The following is a 12,373-nucleotide window of genomic DNA, read 5'->3' on the forward strand; positions in this document are numbered from 1 at the left end:
TTTCTTATTGTGATTATAATGATTGTTACGCTAACAACAGCAACACAGCACCATTTTCTTTACATTTTAATCCCCATCTAAACATTATACATTAGGAATATTAACGGGTGGCAGGATTCATTTATGCGGTGCTGCTGGAAATGTAATGTTACACCAAAAACCAGCTGTTTTTATGCTGGTTTAGTCTTATTATTAATATTATTGTCATTATTATCATTATTATTAGGGTTCTAATGCATTTTGTCAGCCTTAATTCATATAATCCAGTCCAGTTCAACAGCTCCACACATGACTTCCTCGAAATAAATCAACATCCTCATAAAACAGATTGAATAAAAACTGAACATCATAATCCTCATAAACTGGATTAGAATGGATTTACGGCAGGCCTGTTGTATTACACCGCATTAGTTTTATCTGGCTGTACCTAATAAATAGGCAACAGAATGCAAGTGTCATGGCAATCCTTTTGATTTTGATGATCAAGATTCAATTCAGTTCAATGCAATTTTCTTTATATAGCTCCTTCCACAATCAAAATTGTCTCAAAGCGCTTTAGAGAGACCCAGAGCCTGACCCCAGAGCAAGCACTTAAGGAGACAGTGGACACTGCGCGTCTCCTTCACCACCACCCGTATCCGTTGTGCTTGGTCAAGGGATCAAACCAGGCGACCGTCTGATCTCAGGCCGGTCCAAAGTCCAAAACCATACTCATTACTTGCTGCACCACGACCCGACCTCGAGACAAAGTGGTTTGTTGCTTTGTTTGTAAACTGTCATCAACAACATCCGTGACAGACCCACCTCCTGCTGATGTGTCTGGTTTTGTTGTTTAGTTTTCATACCGCAGAGGATAGAATATGTGACTCAGTACTGTGTATACTACTCCCAAAAACCTCTGTACTCCCCTGTATTACATCAGTAGCATTGAAAATGGCTCACAATGTCACACAAAATACAACCTCACTACCTACAACTATATATATATATATTTCACCCAAGACTTGAACAATCATGAGATTTTTAAATACATGAGAATGTTTCATCACAGTAAATCTAAGCTACTGCAGTGACCAGTGACTTTGATCACTGTAATGATCTAACATGGGTCTGAGCATAATATATAGCATTAATTAATATGCATCACATAGCTTATTAAAGAACGGGTTAAAAATGAATGATGGGAATAATAAAGGACCTTTTTGAATAATATCAAAATGAATATTGGCTCCGTCAGTCATTCCCCCACGTGCGTTTCCTGTTTTGCTGCAATCTCCAGCCACCTGCAGTGGACCCAATACAGAGATTGAGACTTTTTCTTATTAATGACTGAATCATTAATGCAGCCAGCAGTTGCTACAGTTTCTCAAAGTTTCTGTTTCTGTTCATTTAGCGGAATTGTGATGTTTCTAGTAAAGCATGGATCATGCATCAAAGTCTAAAAGACAGAAGTAAAACTCCCAGTAAAACTCTCTGTGTTGCGACAAAGTGCCCATTCCTTGTCCTCCTGGGTGACGGGCCTTTTGATTTTGATTAAACTAAAAGTATAAACTGGGTAATAAGATGAGTAACAGCATTTTATACCGTCTCAGCGTGGCACTGGGTAACACCACCTGAAGACACAGTGATTCACCACATAAACTCCTTGCACCTGCCATGATTAAAAGGGCATGTTGGATATGTGTTACTGTGAGAGGAGTATGATAGTGTGACTTGAGTTGGGCTGCCTGAACTAGCTTGCTGGCTTCAATTCATTTATTGCTGCTGCTGCTTTTATAGTTTGGAATAAAACAGGCCATGCATGTAGATGCTTGGGAATGGTTTAGACCGAAACTACTGTTAAAAATGTAGAATAGAATTATTAACTTGAGTTCAACCGAAAACAGCCGTGGACACAGATGTATTAACTGAAGCATTTCTTCCCTCTGCTGTTTAATGCTGGTACAGAACAGAATTGATGCTGAATTACAAGTGAAGAGTGAAATTAGACAGAAAAAAAAGACAAAAAACAAAGAAAAAAAAACATACAATGAACAATGGCCTGTAAATTCCAGAGACTGATTGAAAAGGAACAGCAGAGACACTGAGAAAGGCACAGATTTCAACAGTACGACAGTTGAAGAATGAGGAGAGATGGATGAAACATTGGGGGGGGGGGGGGGGGGGGGGGGGTTGGTTTGTTGTTCACCAGTGAAGGGCTAAGTTTGGAAACCACAACCTGACAGGACGGAGGAGCTTCAGGACGTTCAGCTGAAAACACAAGAAGCAAGAGATTGGGTTGAATTCATGAATGAACAGACTGTCTGTTTACACTAGTAGTGGTAGTAAAGCTGTAGTGTTGCCTTATATAACCATATTCTGTGGTTGCTAGCTGTAGTTGCTGTGCTGTGCTGTCTTAGATGTAACATTCATGGTTTGGATTTTCCATGGTCTTTGGAATTTTGGCCTCAGGGTGGTTCTCTGTCCAGCCCTGCTGTCCATGTATGACAAGAATCTGCTGCTTTTTTTTTCTTTTTTTTTTTTTTTCGACTGGTTCTGCTTTCATTAGGCCAAATCATCTTGGTTGAACCTGCTCTAATCTAATCTAATGACTCTCAGTGTCTTCCAGAGCCTCTCCATCACAAGCTAACAGCACAGCAATTCTACTTCCACTTTCACCGGAGGAGTGGATTTGGTTGAAAAGGCCAGAAATTGGGGGTTTGGCTGCTTTATCTCTCCTCTGTGGCCTCAGTCAGCCCTAGTATAACCCACCTAAGTCCACACTTCCCTTTACTCCAATCCATTTAGCAGGGAGCAAAGAGATATAATAAGTTATTAAGGATCTGAATAAACAAACATGCTATACACCAGTTGTTTTATCTTTGTTGAGAAGCACACAGAAAGATTGTTTTTACTCATCACTACTTACATAGAGGTCATGTCATTGAGGGCGTGGTCCAGTTCCTCACTGATGGCTTTGTACTTGAGTTTCTGTGCATAAAGCTCATCTATGCATCCACACAAAGACCAAGGAAGGGTGTCAGTACAATGCAATTCCATACAATTCTATCAGAAACAACTCGATATACTTCTAATACTACTACTACTACTAATAATAAACAATTATTATATTGGTAGCAGACGTGGCTTTAAGGGTAGAGATTCCCTGGACTGGCAGCAGAGCCAGTATTTCCTCACTGCTGGGCTTTCTAATGCTACTTGCTCTGGTGGTTGGGAGAATTCCTGATTCTTTCCAGCCATATGTAAGATAGTACTGGGTCATGCTTTGGGGCTGTTGCTAACTGCTGGCAGCTCCAACGCTGCAGCCAATTTACCATGGAAACGAGGAGATCACCTTCCGCTTGCTGCTGCCACTTAGTGCAGCGCTCAGCCTCCTGCACGGGAATCTGCCTGACGACCAGAGGCACCATCTCATCTCAAATCTAGCTTGTGCACTCTTTGACAGTGTGACATTGGAGCCCTGTCACTTCCTTTAGTCGCCAGTGCAGTGTTCAGTATTGAAGTTGGGTGACTGAACTCCTCAAACCAGCAGAGCCAATTGGCCTAGATGTTTGAAATGGAGGAACCAAGTGAGCAAGTTGGAGGAGGAACTACCTGGGAAATGTCTTGTGTATCTGATGATGGTGACCAGCTCTCATCTGGTCCACACCAGAACAAGGGAGTGATCAACAACATCAACACGTACCAAAAATGCCACCTACATAGTTCATGGCTGACATACATGGGGCATGAGAACAATAACAGAACCAGTACTACAGTTGTGTTGTACCACAGTATGTCATTCACAGGTGTACATTCAGACAAATGAAATGTACCTTCCAGATCATCGATAGTCTTCTCCAGCTTGGCCACAGATCTCTCAGCAAACTCAGCTCGGGTCTCAGCCTGAGAAGACAAAGTCATCAAATGTCAACAAATAGATAGTAAACGCAGAAGTGTGTAAATGTTTTGTTTCTCACTGCATCTTAGTGAATTCTTTTAGGGTGTAGGATGGATTTAAATGTAGAAAACAGGTTTACAGTTTTTAAAGCTTCTTCTTGCTCACCTCTTTCAGCTTGTCGGTCAGGATCTTGATCTCCTCCTCATACTTGTCCTCCTTTTGAGAGTACTGTGGTGGGACAAAACAGTTGTCTATGTGACAGCAGCTCCACACGTGGCTCGATATCAACTTCTCCGAGAAATAAGAAATTAAGCACACGTTCTGCAAACCTGCAGTCCTGATGTTGGAATATTCGGAATGAATCATTAACGGACAGAAACTAATCGCTGGTCTCCCCCTCGATGAGCCACACACCCACCACCGTCCCACCAGCCTTACATAGTTTTAGTGCAGGCTCAAACTCCATGGCTGCAGCAGAGACTGGCAGCGTGTCTCTACCTGCCCATCAACGCAAACAAATGCATTTTAAACCAACAGTGTCACACCCTATTCAGTGATGACCTTGTCTTTCTGGTCTGAGACAGTGTCCCTGTGTGTTGCTGAGTTATGCTTGTGCACCAACATGCTCATATGTGCACTGAAAGAGTTACAGGTTGCTGCAGTTGCTTCTGCTGTCCATACAGGCTGTGGAGGGACACCTTTTTGACACAGCTGTGCTGCAGAAGATGAAGGACAAAATGCACAGCACCTGTTCTGTGTAAAAATACGTTTACACAAGTCACATAAATCAAGTGGAGACCTTCCGGAGCTGCAGTCACGGTACCACATTTGTATTGCAGTGACCCCCCCCCGTCCCTCGTAGAGAGAGCCACCAGACCCATCACTGTAGGGGGTGCAGCATTCAGGACTCAACTATTCTCATAGACCTGAAGCTGTTGCTGTGTATAACCGACATCAGAATCCCCTCAGTACATTCTGCATGTGCTGTCTCCCACCAGTACACGCAGAATAAGAATAGCATGCCGGGGCCATCCTGTGATATGAGCACCGCCGCCTGGTCCTACCTTCTCAGCCTGGGCCTCCAGAGACTTCAGGTTATTGGTGACGTTTTTCAGTTCCTCCTCCAGTTCGGCACATTTACTTGTTTGGTTTTTATTTCACAGAGAGAGAAGGCGAGAAACGGTGGAAAGTAAGGACATCCCGTTAGTTTGGAGGAAACTGTGAACAGTGGTGTTTAAATGACCATTGCAAAAACAGATACTCACGCCTCAGCCAGCTCTGCCCTCTCCTCTGTACGCTCCAGCTCTCCTTCTACAATCACCAGCTTACGAGCCACCTACACAAATGTATTATATACATTATTGTTAATTGTGAAGTACAGTTTTGTCTACAGTGCCACTGGGACTGCAGTAGTACACACAGATTAAAAGCTGCCCACCCGGACCACAGGAAACTCACCTCCTCGTACTTGCGGTCAGCCTCCTCTGCGATGTGTTTCGCCTCCTTCAGCTGAATCTCCTGGAGCTCCATCTTCTCCTCATCCTTCAGAGCCCTGTTCTCAATCACCTTCATGCCTCTGCACACACAAACCATCACTTATTTCTTCCACAGTACTTCAAATGTACATTACATCCACAGTGCGTTTTAAGGACATCTAAGTGGACTGTAGGTGAATTCAGTCCATAAAGCTGTTTCTTTCATGAATCGAATGCAAGATTATTGACAGTTTTGCAAAAGGTCAAAACATATATGCTGTATGTAAATAACATAAAAGCTCCTAGTGAGTCCAGTACAAACACTAGTCCAGTGTTTCACAGCAGCTGTGAGCATATGACAACAGGACTTTAGTCTGAACTTATTTAGCTGGATAATGCTGGAGCTTTTTTTTTTTTCTGCTCCGGTTTCATCAGAAATTCTAATATTGTAAGAGTCTTGGAAGAGAAACCAGTAAAATTACTGCTGCTTCAATTCTAATATCACACTTCCTATAACCATAAACTTGCAACTTGTAATTATAGAGAGTGGAAGTGAAAAACAGGTGTTTCTCAAACAGAGGAATAATATCATTGTATAATCTATAATTGACCTGAGTAAATAACATTATACATATATTTAATTTATTAGGAAAAAAAAAATCTTGTTTTTGTATCTCACCATGAAACTGCCCTGGGCAAAGGGGGCGACCATTGTGAACAAAGGCACACACAGTGTGAGTCGACCCTCTTGTGTTATAATGCTGATCACGCACAAAACAGCTAACAGTTAGCGAATGACAAGCAAGAAGTCACCTCTCGCTCTCATCAGCAGCCTTCTCAGCCTCCTCCAGCTTCTGCAGAGCCGTCGCCAGTCTCTCCTGAGCTCGGTCCAACTCCTCCTCCACTAGCTGGATACGTCTGTTCAGGGATGCCACTTCTGCTTCAGCCTGTGCAGAGATAACGTGATGCTCACTGATTCAGACAAACCTGTGTTCTGCCTACACCTAAAATGTAATTGTTGAGTAATTATGGCATACAATAATGTTCTTACTGGATAATAAACCAGTAAGTTTATGAAAAACTGGGATGTTCACTGGGATATATTGAGATGTTCTGCAACACATACAAACAGATCACTCATTTATTTAAAATTAAAGTATGGTTTCAAAGCTGCTGCTCTATTTTAGGCAAAAAAAAAAAAAAAGAGATGCTTTAAGAAAATAACACTGTACAAAGTGTCATAATCTGTCCCTCTTTGACTCTTCACCTGGACTCATTTATCATTTCCTGTTTTATTAGGAAATTATGTGTCCTTGTGTGTCTGTCACTGCTACTTCCTGTCTTGTTTTTTTTTTCCTTTCTGTGTGATTGTGGTGTTTTAAAATGAATACTACATTTACTAAAAATAACCTTGGTTTTAAAGAAAGATTTAAAGAAAGATTTAAAAAATGCTGTGTTGTTAGGTAAGTAAAGGCAGCACCACAGCCAGATCAGCTGTATCTAATGAGCAAAACCCCAAAATCCCCCATACTGTTCTGCTGATGCCCTGCTGCATCAGTGTTCTCATCCTAAAGGTTATATGTTGGAAACTCGAGAGCAGCAGACTGTCAGGGAGAAGTGTGTGGAAGCTTTAGGATTCTACACTTAGGCGGAAAATAAAGTCGCCCGTTAGCTTGTCGCTCATTGGGGCAGTAGGGAACATGAATGGAAACGTCAGCTCCGCAATTGCTTAGGATTTTTATTTGTTTGTACCTGATGTATTTTGAAGAATGGGATTGAGTGAATGGTGTCCGTGAGTGTTGATGTTAGTTGACGGACTTGGAGTTTGAAGCTTTGCTATAGCCCTGGACACACACCCTTAGAACATTTGTGCTTTATAGGTATTTTGTTGTAGGCATTCTTTGGAGGCAGAACAATGGCCTGTGCTGACAGCTGTACTTTCTATATGTAGATTCCCAAGTAAATTGCTCAGCAATGACTCAGAGTCAACTCAGAGAATGAAAACAGGCAGAAAAACATGAAGAATATTTCTTTCTTCTATGATTTTACATCCGCCTGGTTGGTGATAAACAGTAGTACACAAAATCAGAATGTTTTATTTATTGTTGTTGTCTGGTAATATGTGTGAGATAACAGTAAACTGCACTTTTGTTTTTTTTAAACTGAATTAACCTGTAAAATTCTTCCGAATATGAATTCATTTAGTCTCTCTCCGAAAGGAGGAAAGCTGACCTGGGAGGAATGGATGATGTACCTAAAATGGACTTGGAGCATTGTTAAGCTCACAGTCAAGGTTGAGTGGCTGACATCATGGCCAAAATAGGGCTCTGAATCCCCCCCTGACAGCTGAGGAGTCCACGCGGGGCACGATGAGAATGGAACGTGAGGGAGAAGCAGTGAATCAGCCAGGATTGGTTTACACTGGCATTATCGCAGCTTTTTATCACAGCCTCAGTTCAGAGCTCAAACTCTGGGCCAGCCTGAGAAGGTACTGAGTGAGGGACATTTAGAGGTTTGCCAGGTTATTATAAATTATATTAAAAGTACAGTAAGAGAAAATAAAAGTGTGCTGTGTTGTTATTCTTTGAAATAACCGGACAAGCACAAACAACACGATGCCACAGACTTTGATTTAACCACCACAATTCCGTGTAACACTTACGTCGGCAGCCTTCTTGTCGGCCACCTCGAGCTTCTCCTGAGCATCCTTCAGAGCCTCAGAGTATTTATCGAGCTCGTCCTCCGTCCCCTTCAGCTTCTTCTGCATTTGCAGGAGTTCGTCTTCATGCTGATGGTGCGGGAAATCGAATGCAGAGTTAGCACGGCTTCAATATCGCATTCAAAACAGATTCATCAGAGAATTTGTTTACATGCTTCATTAAGTGAATGTAATATGGAATATAATAACTTTTGTGTATTCCAGGTAAAGCCATGGCCACGTTTACTGGTCAGTCTTACAATACTCACATCCGCAGCTTTGCATTGAAACAGTTTTACTATTATTTCTCATGTTCCTACTGACCATTAAAACCTACTGATATAATTTCCAATGACAGAGGCTGGGGCCAAAATCCAGAGTCATTGTTCTCTTTCGAAGACTGAATTTGGTGCTAAGACTGAAAGCTTGGAGGCATCCAGTTGATTTGACCAGCTCAGACTGCTGAAGCCTCGGATTCACTTCAGATAAACTTCAGAATACATGTTTGCACAGAATGAGGACTTTGTGGATTGTGGATTTGTGCATTTTGTCCTCTATCTCCGCTGCCGAAGAGAGAGCAGAGAAGCAATAAATCATATAAATGGGGGTAAGGAAATGGACACTTTCTCTGTCTGAAGCATCCATGAATACCCTCGAGTAGCTGGGTGAAGACAGACCAAAGAGACACAGAGAGAAGTCCAAACCCTGTCTACACCTGACCACACCTGGCCAATCATGCTGGGGGTTCAGATGCTGTTCCACAGTCTGACAGGAACTTCATACTGAGACATACTAATACAAACAGACTCCATAGACATTTTTTTAAACTTATGACACTTTTTATGACACTTTTCTAATGGTGAAAACTTTTAATGATGCTATAATTCTATAAAAACTTTGCACTGTGTTTAACATGAATAGTTTCATAACATGTACAGTAACTGGTAAATACCCATCCACACAGTGCTGAGGATCAATAGGTCCTTTGCCTATAGCTCACTATGATCTAAAAGGAACTCACAGATCAGTACCACTCTCTACAGCCATAAAGTATTTAGATAACATGAATGGGGCTACACGGCTATTGTGCAAATATTTCTAAACTCAGCAAAATTCTCAAAATACCACAGCCTGGAATACCCCCAACACGCTAAATGTAATGGTCTCTTTTCAGCAGTATCAGAGGACATTTTATCCATCAATCCATCCGTTAGCTTTAGCGTTGATCATTTTTCAGGTTGGTGGGGGGGGGGCTGAAGCCAATCCCAGATCACACATCGGGGGACGGCTTATTCATCAGTCTTCCAAAAATGTGTTGTGGGAAATGAATCAGTTTTCACTGAGGGTTAAAAACATCAAAATATCTACAATGTGACTAGCAGCCACAAACACATGCCATGTTTTAGCATGTGCACTGAAGTCTTGTGGGGCCTTGTGTTTGAGACCAGACCTTGGATTTGGAATTGGGCCAGGTTCAAATTGTTGTTAGTCTGACTGGATCAGGTAGGATCTCCCAGGTATTAGGTCTCTGTTTCAATACGTCTAAAGCCAAGTTGGCCAGTGGATCCAAGTGGACTCTCTGATCCCACTTGCACCTGGCATAAACATGTGATCTGTGTCTGGATGAAGAAGAATGCACACTAATGCCAGGTGCAACCACGCTTTCAGAACACCTAATGATTGGATGGTAACCAGGTGTAAAAGCGCCATTTTACCCATGTTCCTGCTATCTCAATCCACCTGGTTAATACTACAAGTAATAGCAGAAGTTAGCATTAGTTGGTCTTAGTTAGCTAGTCTTCCTCGCAGAAAGGTATATGAAATCACTTGAAATGATGATGCTTTAATGTGGAAGGATCACAAAAAGATTAAGAAATGATCAGATGATAATGAAGTAAATTAATTAGTGATAAATGAGTGGTTTCTAGTTTCAGCTACTGGTTCAGACAGTTACTCTCACCTGGTTGACGAGACTGTTCCTGACACATGATTTTCTGCGTTTTCGACATACCTGTCCTCACAACCCACCTGCTTGCTTCTGTCCTCAGCCGCTTTCTTGTCTGCTTCAGCTTGCTCGGCCTGGTCCAGTGCGTTCTCCTTGTCCAGCTTCAGCATGAGCATCTTCTTTTTGATGGCCTCCATTTTGGCTGAGGTTTTAACGGGTTTTTTCAACCACCCACAATAACAAGAGACAGCAAGACAAACGGATGCAGGACGAAACGACCCGAGAGCCTGGCAAACTGGTGGAGACACCAAACTCTGATAAAGATAGAGGGACACCATTTATATGACATATGAGGAGACACTCCCACATCTAAGCCCCTAAACCTACCCACACCACTCACCCTCCTTTATCCCCCCCAACACTCACAGCTCTAATGAAAAGTGAAGTGTGCACGCTAACAACACACATTTTCATGTCACGTTTCCATTCTTAGAGACACAGCACCTCAGAATTCCTCTGTTCTATCTCCTACAAGAACAGAAAAGCCTTTTTCCCCGTGATGTTGGTTCGAAAGTGAAGAGTAACACCGTAAAGAACAGATAGAAAACTCACATTTCCCTGCATGGGATCAATATAGTTTATCTTATCTGAAACAAAAGGAGGCTGACTTGAACCTGACATGACAAGGGGAAATGCTTCTGTCGTTTTCTGACACACACTGCTCAGATTACAGACCAGGCGAAATGTTATCCCTTTGAGACCCTGTTAACAGTGACAGACATTAAAGCACCATAACTGCTGATGCCTACTAACAGGGATAGGTAATCTGAATTACATCTTCTATCACAACCTGTATAAAATACTGGACAGGAAGGGATTCATATAGTTAAGAAATCTCACTGATTGATCCGTTTAATATTTGCTCTGTGGTCTTTCGATCATATCACTAGATCTTCATCATCATTTGAGCTTGAGGTTTGTCGTGTTCTGTGTTCACTGACTGATGCCATGATTTTTGACAGATTTTGAAAGCGTGTGAAAACTCATTGATCTTAATGAATCAGCTGAGTAATAGAAGTAACAGGACTGAATTGGGGCTTCAACACTGTTTCAAATCTTAATATTGTCATAATAAATAAAGTTAGTCATAAAATACAACACATCAATAATAAAAAAAAAAAAAAATCAATGCAGCCAGTCTGCTAAATGCTAATTTGTTCGCCAACTAGTCTCAAACGGTGTCTGTCTGCTGCTAGGCAGGTAGTGTACAGTGGCTTTATCTGTGCGAACAGCTGCCTGCTGCTGCTAGATTGATGAGAGCCATGAGACTGAACCACACAGCACCAGGACGTTGACGTGAAAGAGGGCGAGAGGCTTCTCAGAGCTGAGGGAAACCGCAGAGTCACGTTACACACATGGTCATTTGATCCATTGTTCACTTAAGAATTTTTTTTTTTTTTAAAAAGTGCTGATTTAACACGTACGATATTTCTGTGTCCAGTTTCGCGAGTGTGTTTTTCAGGAGAGAGCCACAGTCTAATGGAGCAGATTTATTTCACAGCTCAAAGGAAAAAGGTTAGGCCTGAAGAAAAATGCTTGAAATCCATGACTATAACCACATTTTACTTCCAGAAGAACATGTGGAGTAACGGCCAGGTCTCTCTTTTGTGTTTAAATAGAATATTAAGCACAGATTTTTCTATGAACCGTCTTGGTGATGGGGTGAGAGGTTGCGAGATAGAACAAACACAATACAAACTGACACTGGGAAGGAATGCCTGCCCTGTAACCCTATTCCATCACCTGGCCTCCAATGCCTATAATTGGATTTCTCCTGGGGTTGGATAGGGTACAGAGCCAGCGGGGTGACGATGTCAGTTATTCCCCTCTCTAGGCCCCAGTTGGGTTATTAATAAACATCTTTTGGCTGACATTGTCTAGAGGATTAGAATAAGAGAGTGTGTGTCTGCAGCCATGCACACGAACACACAGACACACATCGGCGCAGAGAAAAAGAAAGGAACAGAATTTATTTGTGAAGTTTGGAAATCGTACATGATGAGCTGACTCTCTGGAAAAAAACACGTTTGTTTGCCATCAAAGCAACAATCAAATGAGAAGGCTGATATCAGTTTCCAGTCTGTGTGTGTTTGTTGGTTAATGTGTTGGACAGTGTCCTTTTCTATTACGGGGTCTGAGGGCACTCATATTAGCTAACAGTATATAGTGACAGAGCTCCACTCTAGCATTAAGGGGAAAAGGCTAACTCCTAATTTTAGGAACTGTTCAGTATGAGAAAGTTATTTACAATATAGAAAATAAAAATTGAGGCCAGAGAAACAGATGCTCAATACTGAAACCATTTCATTCATATT

General features: G+C 41.9%; 1 protein-coding gene across 2 annotated transcripts; it reads right to left on the bottom strand.

Moving 5' to 3' along the window:
- Positions 1-1,915: 1,915 nt before the first annotated feature.
- On the bottom strand, positions 1,916-10,320 carry tpm3 (tropomyosin 3). 2 transcript variants are annotated; one of them, XM_041052729.1, is made up of 10 exons: positions 10,082-10,320; positions 8,018-8,143; positions 6,169-6,302; positions 5,339-5,456; positions 5,146-5,216; positions 4,945-5,020; positions 4,046-4,108; positions 3,816-3,885; positions 2,909-2,987; positions 1,916-2,250 (listed from the first exon to the last, which is right to left on the bottom strand). In XM_041052729.1, exons 1-10 carry the CDS (start codon positions 10,193-10,195, stop codon positions 2,247-2,249), a joined length of 855 nt encoding a protein of 284 aa, XP_040908663.1. In that variant the 5' UTR covers positions 10,196-10,320; the 3' UTR covers positions 1,916-2,246. The 2 variants fall into 2 exon arrangements, with proteins under 2 accessions (XP_040908663.1, XP_040908664.1); XM_041052730.1 differs by lacking the exons at positions 1,916-2,250; positions 2,909-2,987; positions 3,816-3,885; positions 4,046-4,108 and adding an exon at positions 4,388-4,717 and having other exon boundaries at positions 4,866-5,020.
- Between the last annotated feature and the right edge of the window lie 2,053 nt (positions 10,321-12,373).

The sequence above is a fragment of the Toxotes jaculatrix genome, chromosome 13, assembly GCF_017976425.1.
Source record: "Toxotes jaculatrix isolate fToxJac2 chromosome 13, fToxJac2.pri, whole genome shotgun sequence".
Taxonomy (NCBI): Eukaryota; Metazoa; Chordata; class Actinopteri; family Toxotidae; genus Toxotes; species Toxotes jaculatrix.